The sequence below is a fragment of the Agelaius tricolor genome, unplaced genomic scaffold, assembly GCF_023055355.1.
Source record: "Agelaius tricolor isolate 1412-34295 unplaced genomic scaffold, bAgeTri1.0.p SCAF_10, whole genome shotgun sequence".
NCBI lineage: Eukaryota > Metazoa > Chordata > Aves > Passeriformes > Icteridae > Agelaius > Agelaius tricolor.
Window position 1 is genome coordinate 22,813,422 of NW_027269270.1, and position 15,485 is coordinate 22,828,906.

At 39.7% G+C, this 15,485-nt stretch overlaps 1 protein-coding gene across 1 annotated transcript in view; it reads right to left on the reverse strand.

Annotated features, from left to right (window-relative positions):
• The window catches only part of CNTNAP5 (contactin associated protein family member 5), a 410,986-nt gene that overhangs the window by 25,370 nt on the left and 370,131 nt on the right, over positions 1-15,485 (reverse strand). The window contains exon 20 of the mRNA XM_071435220.1: positions 14,110-14,334. Coding sequence (XP_071291321.1) covers positions 14,110-14,334 — 225 coding nt within the window. The remainder of the gene's footprint in view (positions 1-14,109; positions 14,335-15,485) is intronic.

The following is a 15,485-nucleotide window of genomic DNA, read 5'->3' on the forward strand; positions in this document are numbered from 1 at the left end:
AATAAGCATTGTGACTTTTGATAAATAACAGTACTGTAACAAAACAAAATGCACAAGGAAATGAGGAATCCAGTATGAATTTCAATCCTTCAACAAATGGCTACAGGAAATGTGTATAGATGATAGATATAGATGGATATGGATGATATTGATATATACACACATGGAGCTACATATGGCATAATCTAAAAGAAAAAGGATCTATTCTGGTAAAATCCTTTCAAGCATACTTTTCTGGGAATTAAGTACAGCAACTAAAATTCATGGAACAGTAGTACCATAGAGTTCAAAAGCTTTTCTGGTGCTATTTTAAACTGTCCCCAAAGAAAAAAATAAATGCTGACAGCACCCCAACCCTGAGAAATGCTTCTGCATTTATTCCCTGTTCTGAAAATTGTCAGGAATTTTTCTACCTCTACACACCTCACAGTGAAGTTGGTAGTCATTCAAGATGGGACCCCTAATCCAGTTAAGATCATTCCCCCTCCTTTTCCCTTGCCAGGATGTTTTCCTCCTAAGAGCTGTACTTAAAAAAAATGTTTTACAAAATTCAGTATGTCCCAGATGAGCACTGACACTCTCTGGGATTTGTAGGATAGAAAAACAGCTTTCAAAATCAAGAGGGAAAATGGGAATGAACTACTAGGATGAAGGTTTTTTAGCTGATTGAGAAGTCTGCTGGACCAGGAGAAATTTTAAAGTGAAAATGAAAAAAAAAGCAATGAAAAGCATTTAAATTCTCACACATAGCTATGGATATTAGAGGGGAATTTGTGAAGACATCAAGGTCAGTAAAAGCTGCTAAATTATTCAGCGTGATAGTATAGGTCCCAATTCAGCTGCCCCAAATCAGAGTGAACAGCTCCCAGCCCTCATTGCATAGTGAGGGCAAGGAGGTGCTGTCTATCACCATGACTGCCACACTCAAAGGTCCAAACTAAATCACCATCACATTATCTGGTACTGAGCAGAAGATGCATCAACAGGGATTAACAGTGTAAACATCTTAGAAACACTTCAGAAATACATGAGAAACATGAGAAAAGAAGCCCAAGTGCAAGGAAGTTCTTCAGATTTGCTCTGGGTAGTGGGAGAGCTGATAGAAGTAGAAAGGCTGACTGACCCTGACACCACAGCCAAGATCACCACACAGAGTAAGCTGGAGCTAAAATATGGTAATCTAACAGACTGGTCCAAACTAAACTCATGTCTCAGCAGAAGCTGTTTATAGGCTGTCTCTTACCTGGAGCCTTTGAAAGGGATGTAAAGCAGAAAATGGAACAGGGCCTGGGTGTGGGCTGTGACCTTAAGTTTGTAAATGTGAAAAAAACTTCTCTGCTCTTTTTGAAGGCTATGAACACACATGTGTATAGAATTATAGTGATGTATGCAGGTGTATGCAGGTGATCAACAACAACAACAACCAGCACATCTGTGTTCAAAGGGAGCCAGCATGACATGCAGTCTATCCAGGCACTCAGCTGCAGCAAACAGGGATTTACCCATTGACTTTGTCACGGAAGCAGTGATTTTAAACCAGAAACCATCTGTTCCATTTTTTGGGAGACAATGGAGGAGGCTCTTGGCATCCATTGAGAACAGATCTTACTTTCTAAAGTGGTGCAATTTCACATTAAATCATGTAAAGAGATTGGTGAATGGAATTTTATTTTGTCAAATTGCTTTGAGTTCCAGTGGCAACTCTTTTTGTGGACAGCTGCCCTTCAAAACTATTGAATTCAAGTTGGCACTTTGCCTGGGGTCAAATATGTATTAATATAATCCAGAACTACATGACCTTATCTACCGTTGTGCTTTTGAATTTTCACCATTGTAGATGAGAGCTAATTTTGCTTTGCATTCAATACTAAAACTTACTAAAACTTCTGTGTTCAGATTACAGAATAATTTTCCTGGCAGATTAAATTGCCATTTCATTACTTGACAAGCAAAATAAATGGATTGGTAATTAGGATTATTATTAAGAATTTTATTTTGTCCTCTGAATTTTGATTATCTGGTCCACTGACTTTCTCCATCACATCAGCCCAGTGTCAGAAACTGCAAATGGAAATCAGTGTATAAACCAGCTCTATTCTCCCTGTTCTCTATTTTGCATCATTTTTGCCTCGCAACAGGGGTTCACACTAATCATGAGCAGTGTAATTTCTGTCAGTCTTGTTGTAGTCATGTCTGTCATCCTCTTTTCAGCTCTCCATGGCTGAGCATGCACACCTGGAGTGTCATAATGCTCAAGCAATGCACAACCAGTTCCACTCCTTCTCTAATGTACGTTGAATTGCTGGAGCAATTGTTAAGTCAATAAGGGAGAGAGAGAAAGGAAAAGACAGAGATCCTTCTTTTGGCCTTGGGCTGGAAAATTTTAGTGGGCTCATTACCCAGCAGTATTAGGTAAGAGTAGATTCACACATGATGATTGTAGTTATCCATCCCCTTCATGTTGGAATGCTGCCCCTAGAGCAGCCTGAGAGGCGGGCAGGCTTGGCTTGGTCACAGAGTTACTGAGCACAGCGTGGCTTCTTTTCAGCACTTCCTGAGGAAATGACTCCACGTGGGCTGCCGTGCTGCTGGGATGAGACCACTGCCAGTGTCAAAGCTGGCTCTCTGCACATCACTGTGGGCCTCAGTCTGCAACCTGCAGCACTAAAATCTACGTTTGTGGGGCTGATTGACATCCCCCTGAAGATATCAAACAACTAAGAGCCATTTTAACAGGATTCCTGGGGGCTCCCTTCTGCAGAGGGAAGTCCTGGCAAACAGAGACCAAAGGGCATGATTTATGCCATCCCATGCTGGTGACTAAGTCTGAGGTGGCTTTTCTGAAACAAAACACTCCCAGGACACTCTTTCAATGATGATGGAGGCCAGCACTTGTACTTGCTAGAACACTAATGATCAGTGCCAGCATAACCAACCTCCAGGCAGCTACAGGAACAGCATGGTGCCTTCAAACGGCTTCTTTTTCTCTGAGGATGAGCTGCTGTAGCAGCTCTTATGTCTAGTGGTAATAAGGATACAAAACTGGTCAGAGATTTCAAAGTGTTCAGTCTGAAGAACAAAAAAAAAATATTCCCAGACTGCACAGTGTGAAGAAATAGTGTGGCCATGGTGTTACATATTCTATGTCCCAAAGCCGTGCTGATTGAACATGTCAACAGGAGAACTGCCTTTCTTCTCTCTGGGTCTATAGTAGCATCTGAGTGGAATGTCAGAAATAATCTGTTGGCTTTGGGGCCTATGCCCACCAACTTTACATTCATTCTGGACTGCCAAAGCTTGTGGTGAAAATCAAACAGTAATTTTTAAATCATCACCCAGAAAAGGGAAAATGTTATACAGTGTTCCAGCTCAGGAAAAGACTCCCTTGTTTGAAAGACCTCAGCCAGTGCTAGGTGTTTGGCAACAAGATTAAAGCAGCTTTACTAAGAAAGAAATCAATTATCAGGAATTTGGTCTGTAAATCCATCATTCTTAAGTCAAATTCTTGTCAGACATGTCACCAGGACCACAGGTCTTATGTCATTTCATCTTGAAGGACCAAACAGCAAGGAAAGCAATGGCATCTGTGTGAGTCTGAGACTTCTCTGCAGGACTTTTATTTATGGAAACCGGTTTTAAACGAGCCCAAATTGAACCCAACGACTCTCGCCAACTTCAACAGCACTTTTTAATGACTTAAACTGGCTGGAGCAGCTGGTGAGACATCTTGCTCTGCTCAGAGAAGCTGAGGTTAATTCAGGGAGCACATGTGGGTGGCACATGTAAAATGTACAAATTTATCACCATAGTGTAACATCACTTACACATTTAAACCAGTGCAGCTGACAACTCTGGCTTGGGGGAAATGTGCATGTATGAAATAGTGAAACACTGCATTAGATGAAAGGGCACTGGACAACCCCTGCATGTCTTGCTGCCTCAGAGCCACCCAGGAAAGTGTTTGGGAGTAACAAAACTTCTTACAGCTGTCTCAAATTGGCAGTCACCCTTGTTGGACTGCTAGACTTTAAATACAACACCACATGCATTCTCCAGACTCACCCAAGCTGTAGCTGAAAGAGAAAATAATTAAGGAAAGCATAAATTAAACAAAGGGTGGAATATATTAGTGAGGCTACTGATGTTGCAATTATGAAAAAAAAAATTAAAAAAAAGAAGTATTGCCTCAAAAGCCATTTGCAGCAAATGAGGTACAAATGTTTGTTCACTCCTGATTGCAGAACAATACATGACACTTTTCAATCATCTCTACCACAAAATATATCTCTGGGAATTTGCAACATTTAAGTGTGGCAGTGTCCCTCTTCATAGCCTAGATATTTAAAAATGAACCACTGTTTTCTCAGTTAGGAGCAGCTGGCTTAGAAACATGTTCCTTAATTAGCAGCTTCTCCCCAGGGATATTTACTCAGTAAATTTACTCTCCATTGGAAGTGCTGCTGGTGATTTTAAGAACAGAGCCCATCTCTTCAGTGTCCAGTGGCATTTAACTAAGAAAGTACTTGCGTTTATTTAGGAGGTGGCTCTTGCTATTTGTTTTGCATAGAAAAAACAAAGAAAAAAAACTGTTGAACATGTTTGCTGATTTCACTACTCAGATATTACACTTGCTTAGACATTACTGTTTCATAGGGTTTAAAAGAAAAATCCACCACCCAATTTTTTGCAGTCTCTTCCTGTAATTAAAAAAAAATAGGAGATTATTTGAATGCCTCTCACTCAATGCTTGAGACATTCAGGACTCAAGGATCATATTCAGGCCATCCTCTATTTAAGAAAAAAAAAAAAAAGAAAAACAACACTTGCTCTTCACATTGCATTTCTTCAACTTAGAAAAAAACACACACAGCAAAAGGAGACTATCTGGAGGCCCATGACCTCAGTTCACTCTACATTCCTGCTAGACAGCTGGACCCAGATTGAGATTGTCACTTAAACATCAATAAATGTAGCTGGTTCCCTTACGTGACTGAGAAATGTGTTTAACCTTCACAGACATCTCATTCCCACCAGCTGCCAGTTGGCTGAACACAGACTGACCAGCAATTAACAAGGAATGGGCAGATGCTTCTTGTTTCAAAGGTAGAAAATATAGCAAAATCTAAAAAATGACCCAGAGGACCACAGCCAGAGAGCTCATGATGCACACACTGGGTGGCCTTAACACAGAGCTTATTGCAGTGATTTTAAGGGGATCTCTTCTCTGAACAAAACAGCTCATGTACATGGTGATGTGACTGGGTCTAAAATGGGAACAGCACTAACCCATGGATGTAGGAAAATAATAAACACTGTCCATCCAGTACAGCTCATAGGTAAGCATGCACAGTGGTGCTTTTATGTACCCTGGAGGCAACAGACAGAGCACTGCCACAATTTGGGATCTACCAGCTTGATGGCTGCTGACAAACATCCTCCTTCTTTATGCCACAGTTTATCCACTGGTAAAATACATGAATGTTCATCTGTTGGAAAATGACATGAAACCTCCAAGGCAGGAGCAATTTAAAAAACCCACTATTAGTCATTATCATTACCCCTACATTTCCAGGTATTTCTTTTTGGTGAAGGAAGTGTTTACTGTTTCTTTTACAAAGTGATGCAACATTAACTATCTTTATTTCCCTGAAGGTGACTGAATATAAATACAAAGAAGAGAACTGAGGGTTCCAGTTGCAGTTAAATCTCTCTGAAAGCACCCGCTTTCTGATGGGAAGGTTTGTTCTAGTAAATTTTAAATCATACCTTTTCTAAAGACTCTTTGAAATTTTATAACACTTTTACTTTAAGACCCTTCATTAACAAAGGCTATCACAGAATCATAGAATGGTTTGGGTTGAAAAGGACTTAAAGATCACCTGGTTCCAACTTCCCTGCCATGGAGAGGCACATGGGAAGGGACACCTTTCATTAGACCAGGCTGCTCAAAGTTGTATCCAATGTGGCCCTGTACACTTCCAGGGATGGGTATCCAAAAATTCTCTGGGCAACCCATTCCATGGCCTCAGCACCCTCACAGTGAATTTCTTCCTAAAATCAAATCTAAGCACACCCTCTTTCTATTTGAAGCCATATCCCCCTTGCCCCATCACTCCATACCCTCTCCAGCTTTCTTGTAGCCCCCCTCTAAGTACTGGAAGGGCTCTAAGTCTGCTCAGAGCCTTCTCCTCTCCAGGCTGAACCCCAACTCTCTCAGCCTGTCTTCACAGGAAAGGTGCTTCAGCCATCTGACCATTTTTGTAGCCCTCCTCTGGACTCATTCCAACAGGACCAAGTCCTTCTTATGCTGGGACCCCAGAGCTGTTTGAGTGCTCCAGGTGGGATCTCACTGCAGTGGAGTAGAGGGGGAGAATCCCCAGGTGTGACTTGCTGGCCACACTGCTTTGGATGCAGGGACCATGCAGGGTCTGGTTGGGTTTCTAGCTTGTGATATCACGCTGCCAGGTCATGTTGAGCTTCTCATTAACCAAAGCTCCCAAGTTTATTTCCCCAGGACTGGCCTCAACCCAGCCTATACGTGTGTTTGGAATTGCCCAATCATGTTCAGGACCTTGTATTTAGCCTTGTTGAACTTCATGATATGCATCTGTGTCATACTTTTGGACCCTATACTCATATCTCTGCTCAAATCTCCCTTTCTGTCTTTAAACACACACTGGATGCTAATTGTCTCACACAGACATTCAGGAGGCCCCATGGTTTATTTGCCTTTGTATGAAGAAGAATCTTGCCAGGCTTCCATCTCCCTCTATACATTTTATTTAAGACTCACAGAGCAGCCAGGATGGCAGGAAGAGTTTTTATTCTTTACCCAGTGATTGGAATACAAAGTATCATCCTATGAATTTTATTCCAAAAGTTCAACCTTTCTTTGCAAATTATGCAACATCATTAATGCTGTGTGAACAGCTCTTGGGAAAAAAACCCAGACCTGTTGTTGTGATACCCCGAGAAAGTCATCCCAGCCTGCCCTCACAGTGATTCTGGCTCACAGTTTCTTTTTTTCCTAATATCTTTTAACCATTCTTCTTTCCATTTTGGCAGTACAGATGCCTGTTCAAGCAAGGACTCGTGTCATGCCGACCTAACAAATAGGTTGGTTCAGCAATGAGAACACAGTAAAAAGATGGTATGAACAGGGAAAAAAGAAGCAATTTCAGCACTGCATGATGCCTGAGCAGAAGAGCGAGCAATAATCTTTTAGACAAAACTACTGAAAAGTAATCAAATGCTTCTTCTAAAATGTCCTTTTCATTCTTAACTCATAATACAGGCAGCACAGAACTTTGTGGATTAATGGCTTTCTGAGGTTAATGATGCCTGTTTGTGTTGAGCTCTAGAGGAACTGCCTGGCTGATCAGGAATCTCTGGGAAATTTTCTGCTCCTCCGACCAGCAAGTCGATCTAAGGATTGCCTATTTCATGGGTTATGCCAGTCTCTGTGAATGGAGATGTTTGATCCTGATTATAGCAAAAACTAGCTGCAACCACTTGGATACAAAGAACTGAGTCATGTTCTTAAGTCATCTAACAGGAAAAATTAGAGGAAGAATGAATAATTTACTCAGTAAAAATCCTTTTGCAAGAACCATATAATGGTAGCATTGTAATGACTTTTCTCTAGTAAAATATATGCTGACACATATTAACTTCCAGTAATCTACCTTCAAATGCATATTTTTGTGATTTTTCACAAAATCATGGAATGGATAAGTCTGTAAGGGATCTCTGGAGGACATGATGTCCATCTCTGTCCCAGTAAAAAGACTCTTCATGAGCAGGTCAGCTCTCCATGGCCATGTCCAGATAGCTTTTGAATACCTCCAAGGATGGGGACTACACAATTCTCTAGGCATGGGGTGCCAGTACTCAGTCACTCTCATGCTAAAAGTCTCATGTTTTGGTTGGTGCCTTTTGAGTGGCCTTGCAATGACATCTTCCAGTTCTCTCAGCACTTGTGGGTGCACCCCCCCAGGGCCCATGGATTTATGTGTGCCCAGTCTGCCCATTCCCAGATCTGATCCTCTTTTACCAAGTGTACATCTACCTTGCTCCAGACCTTTGCCCTGCAGCTCCTGAAGGCCACTCTCATTTATAAAAACTAGGACATAAACACCCAATTCCACCAAGAAAGGCAAGAAGGAAGGAAACACCTTTTCATGATGCAGACAGGATAACTGATACGCTGATACTATATGGAAAAATTAACATTTTAATAGGGATACCATATACAAGAAAGAGAAGGAGATTTTTTTGGACCAAGACTCAGTCTTCCAAGTATTGGGCTCTCTGTTGTGTACAAAAAGCTACACTGCTCCAAGGCAGCATTTAAATCAATGGTTCTGCTGGACTACAGTGCTTAGTACACAGCACAGTCTGTCCACAAAACAGATAATATTAAACTAAAAGTAACTGAAAATCCACACCTATGAATTTTCTAGGCTAAATCTTTCAATAAAAGGAGTTCTGAAATACCCTTCTTTCAGAAATACTGAAGAGCATATTTATATATATATATATATACGTATACATACACACAATATATGGAGCATGAGACAGGACCTTCTGCCCTTCCTCTCATTCCTTTCTGGACATTTCCAGGGAAATCCAACAATAAAAATGACTTATCAGCTGGAAACTGTGAACTAGGAACTCCTGGGAGATAAATACCTCCTACGAGCAATGGGGACACAGCTTTTCTTCCCAGCTGATTATCTGCAGCCAGTGGTCTGGAGTTTTATGCCAGATAGCAGTAGGTTCAAAGTCAGACTGTATATAGCTACAGCACAGATCAATTATTCAGCCTGATCAACCTTTCTTGTTCTATGTAATCTAATTACAGTTCTCTTGTTTTCCCTGGTGGGTCGCCAGAACATCTATTGGCCCTTCAGTATGGCAAAATAATCTTCATGAGTACAAACATGTCCATGAATTCAGCTAATGAGACAGATCTTTCAGTTCTCTTCTCTTGGAAAGCAGAGATAGAGATCTGCCAGAGTCCTTGGCTGAATTTTATGTCAGCTTCTTCTTTCAAGTCAGTTTTGCACACTTAGAAATTTAAAGTGCCATATGCTAACACAAACATAAGACAGAACTGGGTTTGGGTGCCAAGTCCACCTCTTTCTTCAAAGACTTTTTAGTACTGGATTTGAAGTGAGAACTCTAATCAGCACTCCTATTTTCTGTGAAGTTGCTTACAGCAAGGAAACATCTAAGTGACCAGAGTGATTTCTAACAACAGAAGTCTCTTTCTCTAGATAAATAAGCTGATAGATCCCCTGCCACCCCAACCCTGCCTACTCATGGTACCAAAACCAGCTTCCCATTTAAGGCAACTGGGAAAAATTTATTTATATTCATCATCACTGATCAAACTGTCTCTGGTCCCTCACCCAGTAAAGAAAGTAAGATTTCAGGGGCCAACTGCAACAGTTCCTTGCAATTATATTTAGAAGACATACATGCTATCTGCCACATAATGGCTGTGAACCAGAGCTAGACTGGGAACAATCCTCAGTCACTCACAGTTACTTGTCTCCTCCACAAAGCTGTCTCCCACACTTCCCAAAAGGACTTTCTTTCCTGCTCCTGATCTGTTAAAAGCAACTATATCTGAACCTTGTCACCATTTCCCACTTCAGTCACATAAACTGTGCAGTTTGTTCAATGCCTGCTGCAAGTCTGTAAGGCACAAGGTGTTCTCAAAAGAGAAGACAACTGCACAAGCAATAGAGTAGTTGAGAGGGTCTTTCTGAAGCAATAACTTTCTGAAGTTAATATCCCAAAACCGAGACAGGAAGGAAAGCAAGTAAGGAAAAGGAACCAGAAGAATCACCTCTGAAATCCACCTAAGTCCTATTTCCCGTTTTAGTTTTGACCCATTAAACTTCAGAGGGTACAGAGTGAACAGGATCAAAAGATTCCTTGCCTCAAAAACTGAACTGGATTTTTGGCATCTCTTTTCCACTGAGTGAGAAAAGCTTTGCTTGTTGGAGATGCAGCTCAACATACTTGAAGGCAAAAACAATAAGGAGAATTTACATGCTTTCATTAGAAAAGCTGTTTCTGACTCAGAGAGAGGAAGAGATTACAGGAGATTAGGAGTTTATAAGAAAAAATGAATCAGTAGCTTCTCACTGACAATATTTGTTTCTTTTCTTTTTTAGAGTGTTAACTCAGCTTACCTCTGTTACACATTGTGATTTCTTTTCCTATTCACTTCAAATATCAGCTGATTTCAATACATTCTAGGTCAGAGAAGTGGAGCTGATATAAGTCCTGCTACTGTTTGCTAAGTATCAGAGACTTAAGAATTATTTGAGATATTTTCATTTGTACTGCTGTTTTTAACTGAGGCTTTTTCCTTGTCTTTAATCTTTCCTATGCAAAATCAGAGTCTTGCTTTCCAAAAGAAATGGAGAACACAGCTCAGTGTGATGGCAATAGATGCTGGAAAGGTGGAAAAAGAAAAATAAAGGACTCAAATTGTTTAATTTCTTATGAGATTAGATAATAAATACAGATAATTTTTCAATCATTCTAGCATAGTTTAAGATTCTATCTCTCTTCTTTGGTGCTAGCTATCTTCTTTTTTTCTAGATGAATCATATTGTTTCCATGGAGAAAGACAACAAAACTGAGAATCAAAGACTTGTAAAAACATTTTCTAGACAATATATTTCATCATTTTCATATTGCATTGATTATTTGCAGGGTGATAGGAAAAAATGAAGAAAGGAGAAATAAAGTGTATTTCACCATTCTTTTTTTTAACACTTTCCTCTCCCATCATTTATTACCTTTAGGGAGCAAGGCAAAGATAATATTTCAAAGGTACTGGTTACATTGTGAAATCATATAAGTGCAAAAATGCACAGTGAAAAGCTAGCTTGGGAAAGAAAAAAAATACTCTTTTCTTGGTAGCACCTTCCCATGATATGGATAATTTCTGTGGATTGACACACTGAGAAGACTAATTAGAGATATTTACCCATTTTCTGTAGCTTAGTAACAGGCACTATAACTTGAAATTTCTACAGAAAGAGATATTAAAAATGCCAATCATGCCAGTACTGCTAATTGCTTGCATGTGGGGCCAATGGGACTACATGAGCTTTATATGCATACCCAGCCATATACAATATATACACATATACATGTAGCTGTAATTTAAAAATCCATGAAAGACTGGAGAGGAAAGGAAGATGCTCTTATATGTACACAATTTTTCAAATCACATGTATGATTTCAAGGCATCAGTATTAACTAATGGAGGAAACAATCCCTAAGTCATCTTTAAAACCATCAGCTTTTGAAACCTTACCTGTAAACTTCTAGGACATGAGCCCATTGATCAGAGCTAAGAACAAACTCTGTAGTATGGAATATGTTCTATAGGTGGAAACTGCTTCTAGAAGTATTATATATATAAAAATTTACTGAAATCAATAGGTTTTAGGAAATATTTCACACCTGACTGAATTAGACCATAGCTGCCTATACAAGTTCACTTTCATATAAGCCCTTTTATTATACTCTGATTATGAATAATCCTTGAAAACAGTTTCACTTCTTTAATATCTAATATTTAATGTGAGAAATAAGAAGTAGGAAAAACATTCTTCTCATAGTCACTTTTATTAACTAATACTTTGCCTAGTTATTTGTGGATAATAGAAAAGAGAATAACAGAATACCATGAGTAGTAGCTTCAAAAATAGTTACAAAAGGTGAAGTATTAAATTATACGTAGACTGTTCCTACATTTTTTTTTAACAAGTGGAAAGTGACTTGTGATTATGGTAAGGAGTATTGCTCCATAGTTTGCTCACCTCCTAAGTGAGAATGCCCATTCCCATTTCTCCAGGAGCCTAACCTTTATTTAACCAATCAGCTATCCAGCAGGGACCTGCTTATGTCCTACTGTACACTGTCAGACTCAGCAAGATTCCTTGAAAGGGAGCCAGTAAGAGAGAAGGAATCACACTCACTTTTAATGCTACAAAGGACATTGATATTCATAGTCCAGTAACTTTATGGCAAGCATAAAGCTCTTGGAGGAAGAAAGAGTAACATATCTGAACACTATTTTCATTGGAATAATTTCAATTCCAACAAGACTAAAAAGTAAAAGGACATGAAATTTAACGAATTATTCCATTTGGGACAAAAGGCAGAGAATATACATGACTGCAATGACTGTCTTGTAAAAATGTCACAGGAGCATGCACTGAGTAATCCTGAAGGAGGCTTTCAGGAGTTAACAAAGGTCAGCTAGTTATCTTAATCATTCTTTGCATATATTGCTACATATTATAGTCCAGAATTTTGGAGCCTGATGTCTCACCAACTCTCTAAACAACTGTCACCACCATATTACAAGTGAATAAAAAGAGGTGCAGATCTGAGAAAAGCACAATGGTTTGCACTGCCTGACTGTGCTGAGTGCCTCTTTCCATCTAAGTCAAAGGGAACTGATGGGACATTTGCAGCTGACAAAATGAAAGGTCATTTTCATTGTCTCAAGCTCTCCTCCTGCTGAGCTGCTACAGGACTCCCTCATGTCTTGATCCCAAGCCCAAGCACTATTAGAGACCCCCTCCTAGAGTTCCACAATTATAGGTTGCCTATAGGGTATTCCATCAATAGAAGTCAATTGACTCATGTTTTTAAGGTCATTTCAGACTACTCTGGCAGCAATAAAGGTGATTTAAATGGATATTACATTGTGATTAACTTTAGGGCTATTTCCAATTGCCTGAGTGACATCAAGAGACCTGAGTGTAACTGAGAAGCAGATTCCAAGGTTTCACCTCAGCAGGGGCTAACCTCCATCACCCTGGAGCTACACACTAGAATATTCATACATCTGAAAATCATAAACACATGTCTACAGGAGCAAATTAGAGATGGAAATCTGGGACTGGACAGGAGAGGGTTAGGGTCACCTCAGCAGTCCCACCTCCCTGCCAAAGCTTCCCTTGGAGTAGATCTGTTCAGGCAGTTACTATTCCGTTGCCTCTCCCAGGGACTAGGGTGCCAATCCACTATTCCATGCCAGCTTCAATATTGGCCACATGACATAAACAAGAGAGAAACTATTGCAAACTCTATGTTGAGAATAAAACTTTTTTTTTTTTTTAAATCTTCTATGTTTTTATTTGACAGTACTTGAAAGCTTACTTATTTTGGAATTTTCAAGGCTTCAGAGTGGTCTGGGTCATTCAGTTAAATCTACATATTCAGCCACATTACATTAGCTTTATTGTTCTGCCACAGGATACTGACTCACAAATATGCTTACTCATCAGTTCCAGTGCTCCACTGCCTGGTAACTCTTGGAAAATTCAGATTTCCCCATTTGTCTAGGATGATATTTGTCTGGATTGAGTTTTCTGAAAGCACTGCAAGGACTCAGGAGCCCGAGTTTTACTGAGAAGACAAAGGTGTATGCCCCTAAAATCTTTACACATTTTCAAAAAGTACCCACATTAAGTATCTTTAAACAGGAAATGGGTTTACACCTCATGTTTTGGTCAATTAACCTAGAAAACTTTGACATATTCTGGCCTTAATATTTAGACAAAATGGCTTTATTCCATTGAAACAATCCAGTGAGGAGCAATACATGGCCCAAAACAGAATGCAAAGGATAAAATTATAGTGTATTTCTGCACCAAGTGCTCTTGTACATGGTATTTCTAATGCCCTTATCTTGGTGGCCTAATGGATCTCACTATGGAATAAATAACAAAGAAATACTATTGTAAAACCCTGCCAAATGGAAGTCAAAGCACATTTTAAGCCCCAACAACATGATTACTCAAAGACTGAATAGGCAAGTGTAGCACTGAATGCCAAATAAAGAGACATAAACAAGAGTGATGGCCATTTCACAAACTGAACACCATGAAGTTGATAAAGTTAAAGACACAGAAATGAACTTAAATCAGTGCAGAATTCTATACTATTCCTCCACAAAAAAAAACCCAAAAAACTGCCATGAACCAACAAACGAACAAACCAACAGCCCAAAAACTCCACAGAGTTGCACTGGTCTCCCTTGGGTAGCAAATCAAGACTACTCACCATTCTTGGAGAGAATCACAGCCAAATATTCATGGAAGTAGGTGTTGATGTACAGCAGAAGGCTTGGAGTGTGTGCTGTGAGAAAGCTGAATGCAATATTCTCCTTGGACACAACAGCATCCACATAAATGGCAGAGCTTGAGGTGCTTGCATTCTTTGTGACAGGGTAAGGTTCTTGGAAAGTATAGGTAACAGAAGTGCCAGCTTCAAACAATGCAGACACCTCTGAAAGCAGATATAAACCAAAGGAATTATTTCAGCTACTGCATTTTCAGATCTCCCAGGCAGGAATGGACCAGAACCAGAATGAGAACACTGCAAAACACCCTTGATCCAGCTGACATCACCCTTCCTTCCCTTGTGTAACAGTATGTCTTTCCTTGCAGATTGTTTGCCTGGCACAGAGAGAAACAGTGTATGGAGACATAAACTCAACTATTTCAGTGCTGAAATCAGAATTCCACAAGATGGAATTCCACAAGAGCCCAAATGTCTGTCAGCCAAATAAATGCTTTGTCCACCATCTTCTGACAGTCACATGTAAGGCAATAGTCTCTGTCTTGCCCCCAAAATAGATTTGTTCTTTCCAGTCCCTTTTTTAAAGAAATTAATTATGAAAGCAATACTTTGACCAAAGACAGCCAGTAAGGGAAGCTGTCTCTGGGAGCATCAAATAAAGAGAAACATCTACCTGTGCAGCCTCAGATCCTTAGAACACATGCTTCTGTTTTCATTAAACAACTAAGCCAATTTACACCAGCAGATGATGCAGCCCACTTAGCAAACCTGTTGCATTTGTAAGGTGGGGGACAGCCATGGAAATTAAAAATTCACCCTGCATCTTGCTGTTACTAAGTAGTGATTTTGTTAGTTCCAAAAAGCATGTTTTCTAAATTAGATGCTCCATATTTGCCCTGCTTTTTCTGGTGTTGACAGCATCTTCTATAAGCCACCAAAAAGGTTCAGGGAGGACACATTCACCAAAGACTGAACCATGCAAATCAGTTTTCTCCTGAATGCTTCATGCTTATTTTAAAAATTTCTTAACGTTTGGATGGGCTGTCGCAGGAATGGAAGAACAAAACCAACATAAAAAGACTACCTTTTTTTTGTCACATCAATGCTCTAAAACTTTGTGAAGAAAAACCTCAAGGATTCATTAAGGTGAACAAAAGAAGATGAGGTTTAAAAAACAAGCAACCTAAATATTCAGACATGGTCAAACACCTGCTATAAAACATTTCAGCCCTATTTCCTAATGTCTGGGGATCGTTACATGCAGTGGAATACAGGAATCATGGTGGGATATAGTGGTAAACTATTAGTACAACTAACACCATTTTAATTTCTGAGGCCAACACAGAAGTCACCAAAAG